This window comes from Thunnus albacares, chromosome 7 (assembly GCF_914725855.1).
Source record: "Thunnus albacares chromosome 7, fThuAlb1.1, whole genome shotgun sequence".
NCBI lineage: Eukaryota > Metazoa > Chordata > Actinopteri > Scombriformes > Scombridae > Thunnus > Thunnus albacares.
In genome coordinates this window covers 9,559,910-9,583,617 of record NC_058112.1, presented here as the reverse complement: position 1 = coordinate 9,583,617, position 23,708 = coordinate 9,559,910, and the positions used below count along the sequence as shown (strand labels likewise).

Below are 23,708 nucleotides of genomic sequence, written 5' to 3'. Positions count from 1 at the left end.
TGATGATGGATTATCAGGCTGTTTAGAGACAAATTCTTTTTTCATATGAGAGGCGTTCACTGGAGGCGGACATGCATTGTAGCTGTTTCTGCAGGGTGGAGTGTCTGCGAGTCTCAGGGGGTTTCATATCACATGCTTCTACTCTCTGATGGTCAAGATGAATTCCAGTCGGATTCATGGTGTAATAGTTGGTAACTGTCCAGAGATGGATCTGGCTCAGCAGTTAGGGCATCCCCATGTGATTATATGATTTTTATACGAGCCAAATGGGAATATGTGTGTCATATATTTCATAATGAAGTGCAGCCTGTGCATCTGGACAGAATATGTGCGCTTTGAGGAGAAACAGAGGTTTATGCACAGCTATTTGTTTATGTCGGCGGTGTATGGTATCTACAGTACCAGTCAAAAGTTTGGACAGACTTTCTCAGGGAATGGGAGGGTGTGTCTGAACTTTTGACTGGTGCTGTATGTGTGTACCTAAAACATTTATGTCAAGTTAATTTTATTTATATAGGGCTAAATCACAACAAAAGTTATCTCATGACACTTTCCATATAGAACAGGTCAAGATCACACTCTTTAATTTACAGAGACCCAACATTCTCCCATGAGCAAACACTTGGCAACAGCGGCAAGGAAAAACTCCTTTTTAACGGGAAGAAACCTCAAACAGAACCGGTCTTTAGGTGGGCGGCCATCTGCCTTGACCGTTTGGGTTGAGAGAGAAAGAAGGAAAGAGGGAGAAGGAGAGACGAGAGAGACATAGAGATGCACAGCAACAACAATAATAACAATAATTAAAGCTGCAAGCAGCGTTGGTCGGGACCTCGCACTCTGGTCCGTCGGGATCAGATCATTTTGCTTTTTAAAAATGAGGGATATTTCTTATAAGTGTGGTGTGCTTTTATTTTGAAAGTTTGATTGACAAGATGAGAATTTTCTGCAGGGTGAGACATGTCTGTCTTGCTCACACCTGTGTCATCAAAATTATTGGGCCCATTCACTTGAATTTCAATTAGTAAATTGGAAACTCTTGACGAGTTTGTGTGTAAAACAAATTATTTTCCTAATTTTCATCAAGTCTATTTTTTAGAAAAGGAAAGACTTTTAACCCACATGACCTGGTCAAAGTTTGATTTGAATCGAGAGTGTGAGCGAACCCACACATTTTTGAACATTTACTGCTTCCACATAGTTTTAGATACAAACTTCATTTGAACTTTACACCTATTAAAGTTTGAAGCCGATACCATTAACGCCCTCGGAGGAGATAGCGTTTGTTCGGGGGCCAAAATTGGGGCGAAGTCTTATTTTGAAAGGCTAATTGCAGATCTCTCTACGACATTCCTATGGGCTGTGGCGGCCGTTTTAGTTACATAGGTGGGGCTAGAGAGCACATTTTGGCACTTTAGGGGTTAATTTTTACATTTTATAAAATTTTTCACCAGACCTGATGTGCGTGCCAAATTTGGTGAGTTTTTGAGCATGTTTAGGGGGTCAAATTTAGGTGTGATGTCCCATAATAACAAAGAAAGAAAGAAACACATGAAAAACAATAGGGTCCTTGCCCTTAGGTGAGGACTACTGTTTTACAGTAGTACTCTGCCTTTTGGGCTCACCTCACCTCAAGCAGGACCACAGAAACAGGCGGTCTGCAACCATGATCCATGGAAGCCTGCAATCCACAACCAGGCAGTCAGCGACTACTATCCATAGAAACCTGTGACACGAGAAAGCACAAAAACTCAGGAGAAGAAGCCAAGTTAGTAACATTCATTAACGGGACATGAATGCGTACAGATGGAATTTATGTTTGAGTGACATCTGTGATTGATGATGGTTGCTGCTGTAATCATATACCATATTCCTTTATTGATTAATTTTTGAATCATTTTGGGCATTGTATACCTTTATTGGACAATGACAGTAGAGAAATGACCGGAAATAAGTGGAGGGAGACTTGGAGAATGACGTGGGAAATGAGAATTTTATGCAGGACATAATCAGGGAGGAGGCGGTCAAGAATGCTTTGTGAAAAATCTTGAGCTGTTGGGATTTTCCAAATAAATCATTTTTATCCACTGGGAAAGTAGATACAATTATTTAACCAAAGGAAACAGGATTTTTATTCAGAAGGTAGCAACTCAAAAATTTACTGTTTTCTAGGAACTAAACTTGACGTTTTTTAAACATAAGAATTCAAAACTAATAATGTTATAATTGTTGCGATATTTCCAAATTTAAAAAAAAGTCAGTGCTACAAAGCAGACCAGGTGATTTGGTCATTTATCATTTTGTTGTCATTTCAATGTTTATTAGCACACTGTTCTGGTGGGCTGCTCTTGTGTCAGTGTGCTGGAAAGCAGAAGCTTGTCAAAGCCATTCATTCCAAATCAGTGCTGTCAGCTGGTGTCAGAGGTCAGCCTGAAAGGTCAGAGGTCAGGTGTGATTGGTTGGCATGAACAAGACTGCTGGATTTGGATGGGAGTGAAAGTTGCACTTATAGGCTGTCACCCTTCAGCATGTACACAGAATAATAATACAGCACACAGAATGCAGTTTATGATACATTTGAACTACTTTATTACTTTACATTCAGCATGAGTTCATCCTGTGCTGTTTGTGCCAAGTGGTGAACGAGAAACATTGCCATTGTTTTGCTTCAGCCAAGGACAAGTATACACTTTGGCTCACGCAGTTCATTTAAAACTAATTTTTGTTCATTGATGTGCTGTACATCAACAGCAATAAAAGTCTGCTTTGGTCGATTTTATTGTCTCACAGTTAAAAAGTTCAGTGAGCATTAGCTACGCCTCAGCATTTGGTTTTAATGTGTGTCCGATAGAATATAAACCACGAGCAGCTGAAGAGGGCAGATAAATCTCTGACTTTATGGCTGTTTTGAGTCAGTGTTAGAAAATGTGTTTGTCCTGTTTGTACAATTTGAGTTTGAACGATGTGATGAAACAGAAAACGCACACGCACACAAATGTGCAAGCACGTAATAAACAAGATTGTGTTTTGGCTTTTATACGATTTATTTGACTATAAAGACACAAGGAGAGTAGGACTGGCGCCATTTAACTTTTAACAGACTATCAACGTAATACATCAACACAGGAATGGAAAACTTTCTACACTGCTAATACAATTTAATAATGTACCTCTACGTCTATACTGTCTATATTACATATTACTGATGTCTGAAATATGATGTATTGTTGCTTTTGTGTGCCTTTTGAATACATGCTGTTTTATGTGCACGTGAGAATTATAGCATCACAATGGCCTTGATGAGTTCAAGGACAGATGTTTAAAGTTGCTGGCTGGCACTGGCTGATGGAAAAATAGATACTGAGGAAGATCAAGGAGGAAAAAAAAGAACAAAACAAGACGCTGGAGGACAGAAGATACGCTGATGTGTTGATAAAGACAGAAAGAGGGCTGTGAGGAATGACAACAGACAAAGAGGAGTTCACGAAGACCAAACATCTGTCTGACTCCCGTATCTTCTTAATCTCTTTCTCTCTTTCACATTTTTAGATAAAAAAAGGTATGTTTAATCACAGAACAAATGCAGATGTTGCCAAAATCATGCAAACTGAAATAATTAGTTGAATATGGACACACTGAGCACAAGATTCACCTCCTGGATGTCCTCCATTGACAGTCTTTTGGGAAACTGAAGTCGGAGACTCACTCATAATCACACAAACATTTTTCAGAATGTATAGTCCCTTTGTGGTATGAAAACTGTCAATGTGTATTTCAGGGTGCATTTCTGCCTGCGGCGGAGGTGGTGTGTGGGTCTGGTCACTACTTACACTCATTAAGCTAAACCCCCTGTAGCTGGACTAATCATTTCTCATTACCACCATGTCTGTCTATTCTCCTCTAATCAGTGAGGACGTTAGAGCCATGTCCGAACTCAACTGCTTCCCCTTCATGACTTTTTCATTCCTGTATCATTATCTTTTATCCTCTAATGGCCCTAACCAGTACAAAGTCTGAGCATGATTGTACTCAGCTCTAGCTCTGAGGGTTCCCCCAATATAATTGCTTCTTTTCTGTCATTCTCCTTCTCTTTCTTCACATTCCTTGGCTCTTTTCATTTTCCCTTGCCATTTTTTTCTTGAAGCTCGCCTACTGTTCCAGTCCCCTCTTGTGCTCCTCCTCAGTTTTTAGTTTCTCTTTTTTTCTCTCAACTTCTCTCCCTGCTGGTTTTGCCTCTTTCACATGCAGCTATCATCCCTTTTTTCTCCCCTCTCCTCTCCCCCATATCTACTTCTTCCTTCTTCTCTCCCTCCTCCTCCTCCTCCTCCTCCTCCTCTCCTCAATCCTCCTCTCTCTCTTCCTGCTACTGAACACTTTGAACTCAGGTAGCTGTGCAGCATTCCACAACATGACCCCCGGGAGCAAGGTCGGCTAGAAAAAAAAAAATGAAAAGAGAAAAACTTTCGAAAAGTATTTCAGCTGTTTCTATAGCGACCCTGAGAGCCCAGGGGTTCCACTGTGGGGTCAAAGTTACCGGGAGGTGCTTCAATAAGTCTTGCCGGACTTCAAAGCTCTTCCTGTGTTCTCTGCTTTATTGGAGTTGATGTTGAAAGGGTCAAACGTAGACAGCTCCATATTCCTGCTGCTCCTCTCTCTCTCTCTCTTTACACACAATCACACACACACACACACACACACACACGCAGGCGCAGTGGGTTGCTGGCCAGGTGAAAACTGAATTTGTCCCACTTAATTGCTAGAAGTTAAGTTAAAGCACATGGGCTCTTCTCACCAGTTCTCTATTCTTACTTCTCAACTCAAAGGTCCGCTAACTACCTTTTTAGGAACTTTTAACCGCATTTCATGGTCCCCATCTCATTCAAAAAGCTAGTAAGTGAACCTTTGAGTTAGATCATCTTGTCACACAGAGATCTCCTGAAAAAGTAAAGCTTCACTGACCGAATTGTTGTCAGTATTTATATTTTTCATGAATCTCCTCAATAAATAAAAGAGGTTTTATCTTGAAGAAAAAGCACTGTTTGTTTATTGCTTAGTAAGACATATTCTTTTATTGTGCAGTTCAGACAGTAAACGGCTTTAGAGATTTCAGGCAGGCTGCAATTGAAAGATCAGATTTCCTCATGTATTGAGTAACAGTAGATTTTAGGTTCACTGGATTGGAAATGCTCTGATAGTTTTGAACCGGCAGTCTTCCTATCTCTGATAATAGGTGGCCTCTTCTCTCTGTTGGCAGTCAAGCGTTGCATACTGTGTGTGAGTGTGAGTGTGTTTGGTTTTCATGTAGAGTTTCTATGAAACATGGATTATGTCTTTGTTCCTGTCTGTCAGATCAAAGGCATGTGGTATTTTGTGACCAGCTCTCTTGTTGTGGCAAGTTCTCCGTGTGTGTGTGTGTGCATGTAGCTTGTATGTTAGCGCAGGGGGGGGGGATTCCACTGTTTGTAAACCTCAGTCTGAAGTTTGTTATTGCAGATTTATGGAGAGTGCCATGTTTATTTACATTGTTATATTTGCATTATACCAGGCTGAAGATGTTTATCTGGTGCCTCTTGTTGATTCAGGGTTATGAAAGCTAGTTTTCTTGATGGTTGCACATACCAAACATTCTGCAGCAGAGGGGGAAAAAAATGAAGAAAGGCTTTTGTCATTGGGTTTCAGGCTGCATAGGGACAGAACTTGGAGGGAAATTCGCTGAACCATAGGACTTATTTTGTTATTTCTGTAATGTGATTCAACACCTCAGATTGTTTTTCAAATCTGTTTAGGTTCGCTGAAGTTTTAAAACTTACAGCAGCAAAGGATATGGCAATTTGAGTACTAAACCAAACCAAAAAAAACAAAACTGATGCATCTCGCTGCAATTTGGTTATTTGGTTTATATTCATAATGCTCTGTGTGGTATTATCTTTGCTTATATCTGCACTTTTCAGCTCAGTGCTGCAGCTGTGCAGGTTCCAAATGCAATATCAGTAGCTACTCACTGGAGGGAGCCATAGCCATATTTTCACTTTGCAACCCAGCATCATCCATGCATGACACAACTGCAATAGAGGATAAAATGAATGACTTTAAGACAACATTTGAAAAACATGTTTTACTTTTTAAGTTAACCTGCCTGTGATTGAATTAAGTTATTGGTGACATAAATAAACAGCGTCTGCAGTTTTCTTCTTAGGTGTATTACAGTATTGCACAACTTTTCAACAAAATAAAATGATTAGATATAACAATCATGATCCTGATCTCTTTGAACAATAATTCTTAATAAGTTAATAATTGAATAACAAGTTTACTGTCAAAAACTTAGTCTAAGTGATACTGTAGAGGCACAAACAGTAAAAATATAACAATTTTGTACATTACTGTTCTGACTTGTATACACACCTGTTCAGCAACTCTTGCTGCAGTGATATTAGGAATTTAAAAAGGCTGACTTAGATAGAATCATGAGGTTTTGTGCTTTCAGTGTGTATTTTGTAGAAAGATTAGTGAGCATTCATCTGAGTGAAGTTTCAATGATTCCAGAAATTGAGTTCAGTTGTTCAACTCTTTGAACAGTTGAAGAATGACTTCACTTGGTTCTGCCTTTGTTAAACAACATGTTTTTCCTCTTTACGGTACAAATCAGCTGCATAGAATAAGGCTAATAAGTCACTGGCTTTCAATGATTAATACATTTTATCATTTCCTGCCAGATCATTACTCTGGTTTATGTGACAGACAGAGAGGACTCAAAACCATCCACATGTTTCACCTGCAGACAGAAAACAGTCGACTCCAAAAGGCTCCTCCGGTGGAAGATTCTTTACTATCATCTTCCCTTTATGACTGTGTACTTGAGATCAAGATCTCATTTTGACCATTTGATCTATAAGCCACAGAAAGTTTTTCCTTCATTTGTGTCATTTCTTGCTATTTTGCTTTAGCTCTTTCCTCAGCTGCTTTGTTCCATTTTGTCTGTATACATATTGCTGCTCTTGGTGGTTGATTCCTGACCCCTGCGGTTCATCTGATGGAGGAGCAGCAGGAACAGAGCGGAGACGATGAGAGCTACGCCCGCCATGAGGAAACCCGTCCCGTAATCACTCATCTTGTCAATGAAGAATCCTAAAAGGAAGGAAAAGCACATGTGTGAGTGACTTGCAGCTTTGCCACAGCCACATTTGTAATATTTTAGTCTAATGACAACATTTAGAGAAGAACTTCATTGCTGACTGGAATGTGCCCATGATAGCCACAGCAATATCGCAATTATGTTAGAATGTTGGCTTCATTTAATGACAGATAGATATGAACGAGGCAAAAGACTGAGGCGGAGATAAGGACGAGAGGATTGCACGAAGATTAATTTTATCCTGAGGCGGTAATGCAAGTGCCTTCCTCCCGTGACGGAAACATAATTAGAACGCTTTGAAGCATGCTCAACATCCATCATCTCTCTGGTCTTCAAAGTAGCAGAAGTGCTCAAAGTACCAAACAGTACAGTAAATAAGTTAGAAATAGCCTGTGTGTCAGAGGGACCGTGTTGAGTTATAAATAGGACACCACCGGCTATATTTGTATCTGCTTCTCTTTCATTAGCACTTCACTTTGTTTGAGGTCAGTTTCAGCCTTTAGCGTGATCTCAAATTTAACATTTGCATGCAGTGGTATTGCTTGAATCCGAATTAAGAGGTTTTTAGGAGGAGGAGAAGGGAGATATTAAAAGGAAACAGAAGAATCGAGCTTCAAAAGACTGAGGAGGGAAATGAAAAAGTATTTGTTTATGTTTCTCAGGTTTTTCCTCATACATCAGATCACTCACAGTGGAGTCAACTTAATTTATAATATAAAAAATACATACTTTGCCAATGGGATAGTTTTTCGACACATACAGTACATTCTGAAGAGAAGGAGAACAGCAGTCACACTTCAATAACTCAAATTGCTCTCATGCCCTGTTTTTTTGCTACACTAACAGCCTTCTTGGAAATCCATAAAAACCATCAAATGAACAACCCGAAGTACAATTAGGTGAATGTGTTTTTTTTCCCCACTCTGTTGGAGAGTTTTCCCCAGCTGATTTACTGCCGGCTGTGCTCACAGGCAGGACACTTTCTGGCAGGGGTTACTGTGCCTGAGTGCCAAAGTCAAGCTGGGGTGTTTTTCAGGCTATATTTACGGCTATTGTTTAGAGTTGTGTGTGAAAATGGGTCATAACCTCAGTAATCAAGTTCAAATGCTCGCTGGTTTGTAGGACAGCGCCGTGGGTGGTGGGGCTGCAGTGCGTATTGGTTTGTGCAGGAGAGGACAGGAAAACATTTTATTCTGCTGGCTGTGAGTGCCAGGAACTGACATTTTAAATTCATAGCTGCTTAAGTATGTTTTACAGTATAATGAATTGATGAAGTTACTTGCACAACAGATTGCCAAAGTAGCTGACAAATTTGACACGTTTTCCAGCTCTTGTGAACACTTTGTTTAAATACATTCTGGAGGGGCGGGGGAATTCAAAAAATTGACAAGTTGGATTTTTATACTGAAAGAGGTAAGATGTGGATTATGCAAAACACCATATTAGGAATTCTATATTTTGTATGTTTGCTGGAATTTTTATGTATCTTCACATAAATAAAAGTGCTATAATCAATATTCTTATATTAAATAATCAAATTACCATGTATAATGTGAAATTGGTCCCTTGTATAGTGACAAACTCACAGAAGATTATCACCCGACTTTGCAGATTCCTTAAGCTCTATGTAGGGTTTTAGTGTCTTTAAGCACATTGTTTTGGTTTTCTGGCCACAGCTTTACTGTTTTAGTTCAGTATTTCAAGCGACAAAGAGACCAAAACAGAGTGAAAAGAAAATATGACTTACATTCATCAGACACAAACACAGCTTTTTACAGCTTGTTTCTGCTGCCCAACAGTTATTGTAGGTTTAAACAAGTCCTATTTGGCAATTACAAGATGTTTTGGCTTTTTTTTATATATAACTGTTACGCCATTATGTTACCACAGTTTTTCTCATGTTTTGTAAGACACATTATATAAATTTAGAAAAATGTCTCAAGTAACAGAATGGAGGGTCAGTGGGGAAGAAACTCAATTTAACAGGAAAAAAAAAATCTATGGAAAGCGATAGTCCATGAAATTAACACAACCATAAAGCATCAAAATCCATGATTAACTGAAAGGTGATGCTGCATATCAGGGAGGTATAAAAATGTCATTGTGGTTGAATAAGCTCACCGGACTGTTATAATGCAGAACGGTGTATAAGCACATCTATTGTGAGAGAGTTAATGTGTTGGAAGAATAGAAACAGGAGAATGACACACATTGTAACCTTGAGTTAATGATTTGGGGTTTTTCCTAAAGCTCTGTTAATAAAATGTTAATATCCAGTAAATTTTCTTGCTTGCAGCCAGTTGGCATGGTGGGAAGGATCAGAGGGAATTTTACAGCAACAATTCAAAGCTGAAATCCATTTCTTTTTGATATGCACAGTAGGTACACTGTGTACTTGCAGTTGATTATCAAAGCATCTTTCTCACTCACCAGCAATGGGCGGTCCAAGCAGGCCTCCACTGCTGCGTATGAGCATGAAAAACCCAAGTGCGCTTCCGAGCCTGTGGACACCCACAACCTCAACCAGCACAGTGATATGGATGGCGACCGTGGCACCGTACACCAAGCCGTAAGCTGCACTGAAAGCAGCCAGCTCCAAGAACGTGGAGGCCAGTGGGCAAAGGAGTAATACAATACCCAAAAGAATCACTGTAGCTGTCAGCTGCTGCACCTGGTGGGAGTAGAGATGAAGGAAACAGATTGTTTCACCTACAGCAGCCTCCACACCCAGACACACCTTTCATGTAAATAGGCATTACATCGCTTGTTTAAAGTAATGTAGCAAGTTTGACATTTTGAGAAATACACTTGTTTGTTTTCTTGCCGAGAGTTTAATGAGACAATCGATACCACTCTCATGTCTGTATGCTAAATGCAGACATTTATAGCCAGCAGCCAATTAGCTTAGCTTAGCATAAAAATTGGAAGCAGGGAGAAACACCTAGCCTGGCTCATTCATATAAAAAAAAATCCTGGTGTTGTCACCATGAGGTTGCCAAGCGACAAGAGGAAACTCCACAGAGTCATTGTGCCCGGCAAAGAAAAGAAAAATCCAGCACATGACCTAATGTAAAACTATAAATTGTAATTTCAAAATCTTTTGTACAATTTAACAAACAAGAAAATAATGTGTTAATAAAGCAGCTGGTTGGCTTTTTTCCTCTTACCTCTGGACAGAGCTAGGTTAGCTGTCTCCTCCTGCCTCCAGTCTTTATGCTAAGCTAAGCTAGCCGGCTGCTGACGGTAGCTTAATATTTACAATAGCTACTAATGTAAAAGTGGTATCAATCTTCTCATTTAACCTTTGGCAAGAAATTGAAAAATGCTGAAAACTTCTTAATCACATATACTGTACTACATGGTGCAGACACTGAAACTCTGTCATACAGTGCATTTGGCTTCAGATATGCAAAAACATTGCCCTAGTTAATTATTCAACTGAACATACCATCTCCACCAGTCTCAAGTTTGCCACCCAGCCAAAGAACACCCTCCCAAACAGGTCCAGCACTGCAGAGATGGACATGAGTGCAGCTGCCTGGTACTCCTCAATCCCCTTACTGCGAGCATATGGCACCAGGAATAGAGCTGGGGCAAAGAAACCGAGCGCAGCAAACACCCCAAACATTGAGTAGACCATGAATCGTGCATTGGTGATGAGGGTGTAATCTACATAATGACGGATTTTGGTCCTGAGTTTAGCCCTCTTAGCTCTGCTGTTTGAGTCTTGTACCGCCATAGTCAAATTAGGTATCACTTCAGGGGCCTGATCAATTTCACCACCTTCACAACATGCACTTATTGTCTTGTGATCAGCCCCTTCAGATTTTCTTAGCTCCTCTGACCCAAGATAGCTTGGTTTGTCCTGACCCAAGTCCTCTTTTGCGAGCAATTCCAGGGACAAGCCTTCATCCTCTGCTTTGACCTCACTTAAATGGTCTCTGGTGGCTTTTAGGGGTCTCAGCAGCATCCCGCACACACACAGGTTAAGCTGCAGACCCCCCAGGATCATCATAGCACCCCTCCATGAGTAGCAGTCAATCAACAGTTGGAACAGGGGCGTGAGGATAAAGGTAAAGATGCACTCTCCTGCACTGGCCAAGGCATTTGCCACCGGACGCCTCCTCTCAAAATACAAGCCAACCATGGTCACTGTGGGGGTCCACGTCAGTGCATAGCCAACACCTGCAGCGAAGGAGACCAGAGAATGATATATTTGTGTGTGTGTGTTTTTGTGTTTGTGTTTTATTTGTGTGTTTGCATCAAACTGCTCACCATTTAGGAGTCCCACTGTTAAGTAGAGTTCAATCAGGTTACGAGCAAAAGCCCCAATCACCACTCCTAAGCTGCAAAGCAGTCCACCCGTTATCACTACAGAGCGATGGCTGTAGCGCGCACTCAGAGCAGATGCTACCGGAGCTGCAGAGGGACATACAGGACATGCACATATAATCCTAAGTACACATACAGTAATTCTATTCAGGGAAACAAAATTGCAGTATAGTGACCATCTATGTACTTTGCAGCAGGGAAGAGGTTCCATTTATTAGTGAAATGCGAAAATACTGAAAAATAAAACAGTTTGATTAATGTTCTCAGTAAATAAAGACATTAAGTTAAACCACATGAGACTTCAGGGGTTTAAGAGTTTTTAAATTAATCCCAGTGCCTCTTAGTGTCTAGAGTATTTGCAGTACATAATAATTTAATTTACACACTGGCTTAGAATGCTGGAGATCAAAAAACAATCTTATTGTACTTCTCCTAATAGCTTTGTGTAAGATTAAGTTGTTACAATTCATTCAACAGAGGAAATTTCATCTGTCATCTAGCATTTAGCAGTTTTTAAGATGTGAGAGAGAGAGCCACCTGGTGGCCATAACCCCAAGAAGACTGGAAGGTTTGACATGAAGGTCAAAATGGGTGAGGGGATTTTGAAAGATATGAATATGAAGTGTAGGAACATTGTACTAATTGATGGCTATCAAATATGTACTGATGTCTTCCTACCAGTTTATATTTCCTGTTTTTGAAATCACTTGGTATATTAACAAAGAGGTTTAAAAGATTTACATCCTTGTAAAAGAAAAAAAAAGCGATAATCACCCACAACATGAATGATAGCCACAGCAATAGAGGTGATCCAGGATGTCCCTGTTGCTGTGGTTTCAAAGTATTGGTGTATCTCAACATAGAATACACCAAAGGCCTTGATGACCCCAAAGGTTAAACCAAAGACCATGAAGCAGGAGAGCAGGATGAACCAGGCGTAGCAACCTTCAGGAGCTGCTGCCGGTGTCACGGCTACCCGCGCTCTCTGAGCCTTCACTGGAGAGTCCATGTTGATCTGCACTGGTTTTTGCAGTACTCAGATGTCTAGGGAGGGACACAAGGAAGTTATTTTTTTAACAAAACCAACAAAGAACATGAATTTCTAATGACTGGCCAAATGTATGTGGACAAACTTGTCCACATTCTTGTCTGTGCTTTTGGTCCTGCTTATTGTGGTTTAGGATCGGACCCTTAGTTTGAGTTAAAGAAGATCTTAATACTACACCATATAATATTTTATTTACAGTGTGCCTCCTGTATTTGTTGGAAAGTCCCTTTACTGTTTCAACATGACAGTACCCCTGTGCATAAAGCAAGGTCCATATAGAAATGGTTTTCCCAGTTTAGTATGGAAGAACTGGCCTGCACAGAGCCCTGACCTCAACCCCATCCAACACCCTCAGGATGAACTGGAGTGCAAACTGTGAGACAGGCCTTATTGCCTGACCTGGTGAATCTGGTGGAAAACCTTCCCTGAAGAGTGGAGCCTGTTATAAAAATATTAGCCTAGGAATGAGATATTCAACAATTACATAAGGTATGTTCACATGTCAATATTCTTTTGACCATTTAGAGTAAGAATCATCACCTTTATCATCTCATATCTATTACAACTCCTGTCTTGTTTTTTCTCCTAACACTATAAAAGCTTATCTTAAGTCAACCATAACATGAATTTCCAGGTTCACAATTCATTCATAACTGGAATTACTGTGACAAACCATACATAATCATTACACTGCTAGTAGTAGAACCACGGCTTGTTTTTGTTTCGTGAACAGAAATATGCTGCTGGTGATGTAACTTCATTCATAAGAATAATGACAAAGCATTCATCATTCATTGAGCTTTTATATTACTCTCCCTGACTCCTGAAGCAGGCTACTCATGTTTACATCTACCATAAAACATCTATCTTCTAAGATTTTTTGAGTATCCAGATATTCAAATGTTTTAGGTATTGGCCTACATGACATTTTTCACCATTGGATTTGATTTATTTGGATTTAACAAGCACTCTATTTAAGCAGAATAGATCATTTATGTCAGAAAGCCAATCTTGGATGATATGACAGTGTTTACGCCAATCTAGAGAAGGAAATAAAAACTAAAAATTTGCCATGGCAATCTATTTGTCATCTTTGTACAACAGTCAGCACAAGCAGATTAGATTTACCATGCATGATGGGATTTAGCTCAATTCCTTTTTCAGTTGATGAAAAATACATAATACACATTATAATAATGGAGCTCCATAGCCTGCATAAGAACCCATTTACAAAGGATTACCCACCTCATGTGTGATTGGACTGAAAGAGGTCTCGACCCAAATCTGGACAATGACCTCAAAAGCTCTGAATACAAGTCGAGGTGAGCCACAACAAAATTTTAATATGATTCACAAATTTTACACACATGATATTATATTTAAAATAATTTCTACTATACCTCTCGTGGTCAAACTGAAGCCATCATGCTCTTCCTGGTGAGCTTTCCAAGTTGGTTTTATAGCCTGATAGCAATGGCTTTGGCACTCTTTCATGTCACATGCAGCGGTGGTGGTGATGGTGGTGGTAGTGGTGGTGGTGGTGGTGTTACTTACACAGCAAAAGGTACAACATGTTAGACAGGCACTCTTCAGAGAAAGCACATTCCAGGTTAAAGGGTGCAAGGGTCAAACATAGACAATAAGTGACAGGGAAAGCATGAGCTAGACAAAGTGTCAGAACGTAAAGAGATGAGACACATGGTTAAAAAGCATGTTGAGTTAAAGGTTTATGGTGATGTGCCTTATGTCTAATCCCAGGGTGAATTTACATGTGACACGTGCACATGAGCAGTTAACCAGGAGAGACCTTTGTAACGCGTATACTCTGAATTCCTCAGCATGCTGTAACTAAAGACACATGCAGGGCAAAGTTTCATCAAGTGTTTTGTAAGCGTGTGTGTACAGGTGATTCAGAGTCAAGAGCAGGAGATAAAAAGCAGCTTTGAATGGAAATTTAATCTTTGACATCATCAGTTTCCTTCCTCTGTATATTTAGAAACTGATAATGACAGTGAAGAAATGAATATCTACCAAGGATAATACCAATTAAAGGGTAAACAAATAATGAAAGATGGCAAGATGAACAACAACAGTATTAGGCATTTGATTAAAAAAAAAAAAATCAATAATTTAAAGCCCTAAAAATTATTTTCAAAGTAAGTATTTCTTTTTAACATTAAATATTATGACTAAATAGACAATAATCAAAGTATAGGGGAGAAAAAATCATTCTCAGTTTATATTTATTAAAAGTCTAAGACTCAAAAACTCACAATTTGATTCTAATGCTGCTAAATTCATTGGTGCATGGAAATACTGTCATGGTTACGCAGGGTCTGTCCCTCATTCCTATTGTCTTCTACAGTTTTCCCCTCCCTTGTGTTTCTTGTTTGTCCCCTGTTGGTCTCTGTTTCTGTTGGTGTGTGTCTCAGTCTGGGGTGTGGCGATCCAACTCAACTACACACCTGCTGCTCATTCACTAATCAGGAGCCTGCAGTATTTAAACCCCGGTCCTGAGCTCCACTCTTTGCCAGATAGTTCGGTGTACTATGTAGCATAGATGCATCGGCCAACTTTCCCAGTCAAGAGGTTATTCTCTTGTGTAGTGCTACCCTGGCTAATCCTCTTTTTACCCATGCCTTGTTTGTCTCCTGTGTCTGCCAAAGACTCAAAGTTCACTGCCTACAGTATTCCACAACCTGCCCTGGCTTAGCAACTCTTGCCACCGCTTGCCCCGTTTCGCACATCAGATTCTGCTACATCTACAACTTTACAATAAACTACCTTTTTCTGAACTTTTACAATGTCTCCGTGTCTGAGCTCTACTCTTGGGTCCAGAAATACTGACATTTAAATATAACAAATACATGTCATATGCTGTGTATCATGCCCACTTGTAACCAGTGACAGGAACAAGGACAAAAATACAAACCCAGGAATCTTTCATGTGAAATCAAATATATGAAATTCAAGACAATGTTGTGTTTAGGTATGAAACCATCATTCTGAAAAAGAGAATTTCTGGTTATTGTCTCCCTTAGTTTCTAAACCTGTTAAACTTTTCTCTTTTGCACAAGTCATTTGTAGTTTACAATTATAATGGTGGCTGATTTGACACGAAATTCTTAGTAATTTTTGGAACAATTGGGTTCTCGATTTCAGACAGAGGTAGACGAAAACCTGGCTTCTCATTTTTAGCGTAATGTTTGATGGCTGAAATGTCGATTTTATCAGCTGTACTGTAGATAGCTACCAAATTAAGCTAACTTTAGCTTCATGAGTTGGTTGAAAATGTATGTAAGATGAAAATGTACCGGCTGTCTTGTTTGAAATGACAACCCTGTAACCCTTAAAGGTACTTTATGGCTCCAGTTAGCGGCACATGCAAACATTTGCAGTTTACTTTAGAGCAGATTAACAGTATTTAATTCTTTCCTTACACTTTTGCTAACGGCTAAAAAAGGTTTTAAGAAAAGACAGAACCATCCAAATTCCTTACAGTAGCTCTCTTACAACAACCCCATGAATGCCACTTATGCTATTCTCAGTTCACACAATGAGTCTCTTCTGTATTCCAGAAATGTAGGGTTTTCCAAATAATTCCTTATGCAGCAGTGCAGCATTGTGGCATATGTGGATCTAAAAATGGGAATTGCTGCTATCATTACATCTTCAATGTCCTACCATAAACTGCCGCCATATTTTTATAAAAATAAAAAGTAAAGTCAGATGATATTAATTGGCGCATAATAAACACCCACATGGGGAGATCAAGCTGAAGGCTCAGACAACCGAGACAATGTTCTGCATGGGACAAGTCAACACAGTGGGGAGCTCAGAGAGTCCTTTCATAAGTGATAAGTGTCCCCATGCTGACATCTCTCCTGCTGCCTCACTGACAGCTAACATGAATCCTCTGATGATCAATGTGTCAGAATGTGTCACAAACCAAAGCAAACCAACAAGGTGTTCAGATTTTACACTTCCTCTTAAGAAAATTTGTTTACAATGGATGAAGCTTAGACATGATGCTGTCCAATGGTCATCAAAAAAAAATCCTTCAAAAACTACACAAACTTTTTTAATCAAGAGATAATTGTCAAGATTGCATGTAAGAAATTGTGAAATTCTTGTTTTGGGATATTGAGCATCAAAAATGTGGCTTATTTATAAATATTTATCTTAAAATATTTTCAATCACAAAAGGTTTAAAAACAATATTGACACAACAATTGTGAAAGATTGTGAATATGTAAATATCTCTCTCTTTAATCTGAAGGATGGATAGATCCTTATAATTCCCAGTTTACAAAATAGTAATTAAATAAGGACAAGCTGTTAATCAGGAATGGCTGTGAATTGTCATGCTTGTCTGCTTTATCACTGGGTCACATTGACTTTCTCATTAACAAACAGAAAAAGATGATTGTTATCTGAAACATGACAAGACTTCTTACAGTTGGATGGCTTTATATCCCACAAACAGCTCGGACAAATGCCTCATAAATTACCTTTAACTGCATCTCAGTGGTTCTGCCTGCCAATAAACTTTTGCAAATTATTAATTCAGCTTGTGATCTCCCTCTTTTATGAGTTTTACAGTTCACTAAAGAGGCACCTTATCAAAGTTTGTAATGTGCCAGATTGTCACTGGGGACGAGCCGCTTTACAAATGTGTACTTTGTTTGGTCCAAGTTTCTGCAGACTCCTGAGTCAGCAGACAGTCACAAAGAATATCTATAGTGTTGCCTTAATAGGACAACACATTATCATTTATGGTATATTGATCCCATTAGATCGTTTGGTACCGTCAGCACAACACTAAACCACTTAAATGACAGTCGGGATGACTCATTGGCCTGCTTTTACAGTCATCCAACATCGTGCTTTATTTGGTGCATTTGCATTTCTATATCTTCTACTTGCAAATGTTATTGTAGGATCACTCACATTTTTTGTTTGATTTCAAACTTTAGTTTGGCTCTGTCTTCTGGTGAAGGTCACTGTGTTGCAGCTCTGCTCCGGTATTAGAACTTAGACAGAAAGGCAGACAGACAGAGGGGCGTGAAATGAAAGAATCAGTCTTCTTTCTCTGCATCTGCCAACACCCAGATAATAATTTAGATGGGGATTAATCTCCAGGATAGTTTCTGTTACATACTATCCTAATAATAATATAATAATAATATACATAATATATATAAGGAGACTTGTATCTAAAGTGCAGCGCCCGCCCTTTTTCAGAACGTCTTTTGTAATTTTACTTTCATGGAAAAAGCTTGCTTTTGGTGCAGAACATTGAATTATACATCCCCAACGGGTGTTCTAAAAACAATTAAAGATTTATAGGCCTGAGTGATAAATTATAAATCTATGGTGGGGATGACTGCAGTGGCAAAGATGGAGAGGAACACCTTCTGAATAATGAATATGTGCTGGTGAGGCCTGACACAGTGGGCACAGAGGGAAGTGTCATTAGCTGGGTTTCCAGAGGAGGGTAGACTTCTCTGATGTCTTTTTGTTTGTCTTATTCGCTGACAGCTCCTCAGATTTCACTGTATCTGGCATCATGTCTGAGTTATTGCTGAAGCAGGGACTTGTTTGTCTGCACATGCTGCCCCTAAATATCACCAAACAAGTCCTGAGGAAATAATAATGTTACACTATCCGTCTTTTACACACAGCTATCCATACTGTACTAGCCCCGCAGCATGTGAAAAAGCAACATACTTCTAGTCTCATCCATGAACATTAAATTTTCATCAGAGTTCACTCAAATAGGCAGCGTAGCTTTCATTTAATGTATTTTTAGAGTATTTTTTCAAAGATTTATACAATTAAATCTGAATAACTTTTGAGAATTTCAGCATACTGATTTTGGCAAAAACTGCTAACTAAACCTTTGTTGTTGTTTATTTCAGATTTTTTGAATTTCAAAAACTTCAATGAGTTGTTGATGCAATAACGGTGAAATGTAGTTTTTACTTGTTGTCTTTGAAGGAAAATGAATTGGTTGACACCTAGCTTCCTTTCTGTGTTTGGAGGGAAAGAAGGAACCAGTCTTTTAGTTGCTTCTGTGTTATCTGCTTGTTTTTTAAGGGTGCCAATGTCAGTCGGTCAGCTCACCACTTTGGTCTAGACTGAAATCTCAACAGTTATTGGATGGATTAGTGTTGAAGTTTGTACAGACATTCATGGGATAACTTTGACAATCCCCTGACTTTTCTAAGTCTCTAAGTTTTCACACATCCAGTGAAATATTTGAACACCTAATTGATTGATTGGCACAAAGTGTAGACATTCATGGTTTCAAGATAATGAATCCTAGTGATGTAGGTGACCTCTTGACTTTTGCTCTAGCGTCACCATGAGGTTGACACTTGTGGTTTTCAATGAGATGTCTTGATAGCAATTCAATGGATTGTCATTAAATTTAGTACAGACATTCATGCATGAAACACAATGATGCCACTTGATGTGTCTAATCTTAACTTAAGCTAAATTTGGAATTCATTTTTTACACAAAAACAGGGCTGTGGATTTTGCCCCCCATCCCTAAATTATTTTGGGAATGGGTCTCTTTGGAGCCAGTAAGGAATGATTACCAAATACTGTTTCAATGTACATATGGACATGCTAGTATTATTTTAAGATAGACTTGAAAAAATGTGAACCTATCCTTTAACCTTTAGCTGTACTTTGAGTTATTGCTAATTAGTAAATGTTAATGTGCTAACATGCTAAACTATAGTATGTGACATGCTTAAGTTATACCTGCTAAATCTTAGCTCATTAGTTAGTGTTACCATTGTTAGCATTTTAGCAGGTTGACGTTGACGTTTAGCTCAAAGCACCACACTCTCTAAGTTCAGCCTCACAGTGCTGCTAGCATAGCTATAGAGTCTTGTTTATCAGTTGCTGATTATGCTGCAAGTGCGTCACTCTTCTTCAAAATGGGGGATACAGCCCTAATGTCTACTGAAAGTAAATTAAATTGCGACATGGCTTCATTCCCAACATATAACTGCCCAGTTGAAGAAATACTGGCCACTTGACATGAGCAAGTGGGGTGTTGCGATTTGTATTTGCAGCAGGACAGATTTGTGGATGTACTGAGAACAAAGCAGCAGCAGACAGAGCTGGAACTTCTCTGAATACTGATGCACCCAGATGTGTCCAGCTGCCACTCACACATGCACTAGAATAATTGCCATAAAAGCTAACAAGCCAGTCGAGTGTATATGTGATGCAATCAGACACTTGATTGTGTTGTGAGCAAAGGTCATTGCAAAAGAACAATGAGGTGGTAATCATACAAGGAGGAGAGAGTCCGCTGGCATCGACTGGTCGGCTCACACTCTGCACTCCGCTCCTTCCCTCTGATTTGTGGTGGAGCCAAAAGTCAAATCACTGTTTATCACAACCCATGTCCATGATAAAAATCAAGTCTTATTTCAGATCCTGCTGGAAGCTTGCCACACACGCACACATACATGCAAACCTCATCAAGAATGTGAGAATCAGTGATTTTGGTGCTTTTGTTCTTCTCATCAGGTTAAGTAGATGCAAATGTATTTACAATGACCAAGTCCTTGTAGCTAGCCAGAAACAGCGAGAAATGTGTTTCTGAAGCCTAAATATGTATTCATTTATGCATCCTGACAGAGCTTGATTGGTCTCTGATGATTTAATTAGGTTAAAGCTGTGAGGTTGTAAATTCTGTACCCTTGGTTTCTGGGTTGAGGAAAGTTTTTAAGATGTTTTTGAGAGCTAATTCTTAGGCCAGTCAGGTTATGTAAAACTGGCCCTCGGCACCTTCACTCTGTCTTCTCCAAAAACGGCTTAGTCAATGATCATTTAGGATTCAACCCTGCTTAAAACTCAAATCATGTACACACACTCACTCACACACACTGCAGCTCCTGTGCTGCAGCACACACATTCCACATCAGCACACCCCTGTAGCTTGCAGATTTCCTTTCATCCATCTCCACACACATTTCTCAGCCCCCAAGAATTTTTGGCGGTTGGTTTTGTTTTCAGCTGAGTGTGAATTATTCTGGTGAATGAAGAGGAGAGTGGAACAGAGGGGAGTGGATCAGGGTTCCTGCGGAAGGCGGCTGACAGCCCTGTCAGAAATTCTGCAGATAAACACAAACTCAGCCAAGCCAGGGGGGAAATAGATTTGACCTTTTGATGTGGATAACCATTAATCCATGGATCAGGTTGTACGGTGCCCAAGAGATGCAGGAACAGGTGCGTTGCTGACCCCTCTTCCTCTTTTCCCTAAGCTACTTTTGTAAGAATGATACGAAGAAAACATGTCAGTGTCTCTTGTAATAAACATTCTCTTTCTTGTGTTTAATCTGCTCATCCACTGGAATTAAATGTTCAGTCCAAGTGTGGAGGAAGTACTTGGGGATAACATGGGTCCTGTGTAGAGGGGTCCCAAGGTCAGGTCCATGTTGGAGAGCTGCAGAGTGTCATTTCTAATACTAACTCACTTATAAAAATAGTAATTTAATATTTATTCACATATTTTACAGTATTTCTCTGCAATTTAATCACTATTTTTAGTGAGTATTTTTATCTCTCTGATTCACCTCTTAAATGGTTTCCGAGCTGCTGGTTGATTTAGTGATTTTTTGCTTTTAAACAAGATAAACTGAAGCACACCAGGCTCTCCTTGCATGACCTTTTCCTACCAGCCTTGCGCCCAGGTTCCCGCCCTCCACCTCAGCTTCAGTGTTTCAGCCTTTGCTTGCCTCTGTGGCACACTCCCAGAAAGCACAGGTGTGTGTGGGCCTACCCAGATGGTGGAGCAATTAATGCTGAGTGGAGGCAGCCAACTAGCTGATTGCACATGGGTCATCCACCGGCCATGGAAAACCTTTTCTAACGCTAGCTAGAACTTTAATCAGTAGCATCTTACAAACATGGGGGCCGGTAAACAAATGTTCCCTGGTGTAGGTGAGAAACCACAGTGTATCTGAGAATAATCATTGTATGAACAAAATAATTGCCAAATAATTAGTCTTATGTGTGCATTTAAGTATTTAAAAGAACAGAGACAGAGTTAGACAATTTTGCAAAGAAACCTTCCACTTTCTTGCTGAGAGTTAGATGAGAAGGTTGATAACACTCTGTACGGTAGATATGAAGCTAGAGTCAGGTGGTAATTAGTTTAGCTTAGCACAAAGACTGGAAACAGATGGAAAGCTGCTCTCAGCTGCCCTTAGAAAAGCAACTCCCTGTAAAACCACAAGCAGTCATTTCTCTTTGTGTACACTGGTCATTAGTATACACTAAATATGAAGCTAGAGCCAGTAAATGGTTAGCTTAGCTTAGCATAAAGACTGGAAACAGGATCATACAGAAATAAAAAAATCCATTTATCAGCACCTCTAAATCTCACTAATTAACATATCTTTAAAAAAAACTGGCACAAAAAACAAAGTGCAGAAACAACAGTTTGAAGGAGTTATATGCTGAACTATTTCTTGGCTGGTTGGAGTGACCTTCTGGAGTCTGTGGTAGTTTCCTGGTATCCTCATTATGAAGGCAAAACTACTAAACTGTTGAACTATTCATTTACTATTTTTGTCTAACCACTAGAGATCTCTTTCTCTCAATCATCTACAGAATTTACAGTTGCTGATATTGCTGGATGTCTGATGGTCTTGTTACACATAGACAGACACAATATTGGTTCCAGTTCAATGGCTGCCAAAACTGAGAGACACTCCAGTTTGGTCTTTCAGTCTCCATTACACCACAGTAAAGAAGAGCAGCACTAATAAAACTATCCCAGCCTCTCTCGCCTAAGACCACACAGTCTTGGACATTTCCCTGTGCAGAGAAAAAACAGTTCAAACTGCATTTATGTTAATGGTTTATCTTACCTGTTCATGTCGAGCTCCAGTCTCCAGGTGAAAGGTGCATTGAGTCAGGAGGTTGTTTCCAGGAAGTGCAAAGGTGTTTACAGGTGGATACAAGCGGGAGGAGGAGCTGGGCCTTAATGAGTGAGATCAGCTGTTTCTTGGAGTGTTCTTTGAAAATAAATATTTCACAGGGGAATAGCTCCCCTGAGTTTGTTAGCATCCCCTCTTCCTGAACAGTTAAACAAAGAACCATGGAAAGATTATCTGGAGTAAATTGATGATGAAGCTTTTAATTTTATCAACAGCAGGGTGTGCTGCATTTGATGGGTTTTACCTCAAGTATGCTATGTGGTCTGTATTGTAGTGATGTATTCGACTGTTAAGGGTTTTTCAATCAGGGATGGAAAAACATGAGAGACAGGGAAAAGGACAGACAGGAAGGAACGACAATAAAAGAGGGAGGAAAATCTACAAGATACAGAAACCATATCTGTTGTCATTGACGATGTTTAGAAAAGGTATTTACATGGCAAATTTAGACTTTTAAGGTGTTTGGGCGTTTTCAGATTTTTTGTGTATTAACTAAAGTACATTTAATCAAATAACATGTGAAACTATAATTTCATCTTTTATGTTGCTTGAACCATCAGATAAATTGGAAAACATACATGCTCATTCATTTATTCTTTACAAGTACTAATTGTAATTGATGTCTGCTTTTAAAGCAGATAACAAAAGCATTTTAACATATAAAGTCCTGATTACTGAATACTGAATATAATTTGTCTTCAGATGATAAAGCCTTGTAGTTTTTCTCTTATGGTCAAAGATGAAAAAAAAAATCAGCCCATTGTTCAATTGTGAGGTTCAGAGCATTTCTGGATTTCTTATTCAAGTGCTGCACTTTACTTCTACTAACTGAACTACTATCTCACAGCACCTTTCAACAACTCCCCAAAAGGCATCATTTTTGCACTCATAAAGGTGAGAGACAAGCGAAAGTGAGAACAAAGACAGTTACTGTGAGAGAGCAATTTTTGAGACTCTACAATCTGTGTAGCAATTGGTATCACTGCATCTTCTTCAGAGTTGTGCAATGTCATTGCAAAGTCATGAGTCCATAGAGAAGACCATAATACTATATTCTCCTGGACCAACACCAAAACCTGATGTCCATCTCCAAATACAGTAGCTGCTTGATGATTTAGCTGCCGTCTTTGTTTGGGTCGAAAGGAAAAAGTGTCTTTTTTTCTGTCATTGGGAAGTAATAATGGAAATTCTCAAATGCACATGCACTTATATTCCGAGGGGCAGG

The 23,708-nt window shown here is 39.4% G+C and overlaps 1 protein-coding gene and 1 long non-coding RNA gene across 5 annotated transcripts; one reads left to right on the top strand and one right to left on the bottom strand.

Moving 5' to 3' along the window:
- Positions 1–1,559: 1,559 nt before the first annotated feature.
- On the top strand, positions 1,560–7,713 carry LOC122986300. The gene is made up of 3 exons (XR_006404282.1): positions 1,560–1,820; positions 2,011–2,020; positions 7,701–7,713. It is a non-coding gene; the product is annotated as an uncharacterized LOC122986300 (long non-coding RNA).
- Positions 6,098–14,556, bottom strand: si:dkey-246g23.4 (uncharacterized protein LOC559426 homolog). 4 transcript variants are annotated; one of them, XM_044357500.1, is made up of 7 exons: positions 13,913–14,556; positions 13,758–13,818; positions 12,239–12,508; positions 11,408–11,551; positions 10,581–11,317; positions 9,563–9,803; positions 6,098–7,125 (listed from the first exon to the last, which is right to left on the bottom strand). In XM_044357500.1, exons 3-7 carry the CDS (start codon positions 12,471–12,473, stop codon positions 6,953–6,955), a joined length of 1,530 nt encoding a protein of 509 aa, XP_044213435.1. In that variant the 5' UTR covers positions 12,474–12,508; positions 13,758–13,818; positions 13,913–14,556; the 3' UTR covers positions 6,098–6,952. The 4 variants fall into 4 exon arrangements, with proteins under 4 accessions (XP_044213435.1, XP_044213437.1, XP_044213436.1 ...); XM_044357502.1 differs by having other exon boundaries at positions 12,239–13,818; XM_044357501.1 differs by lacking the exon at positions 13,758–13,818.
- Between the last annotated feature and the right edge of the window lie 9,152 nt (positions 14,557–23,708).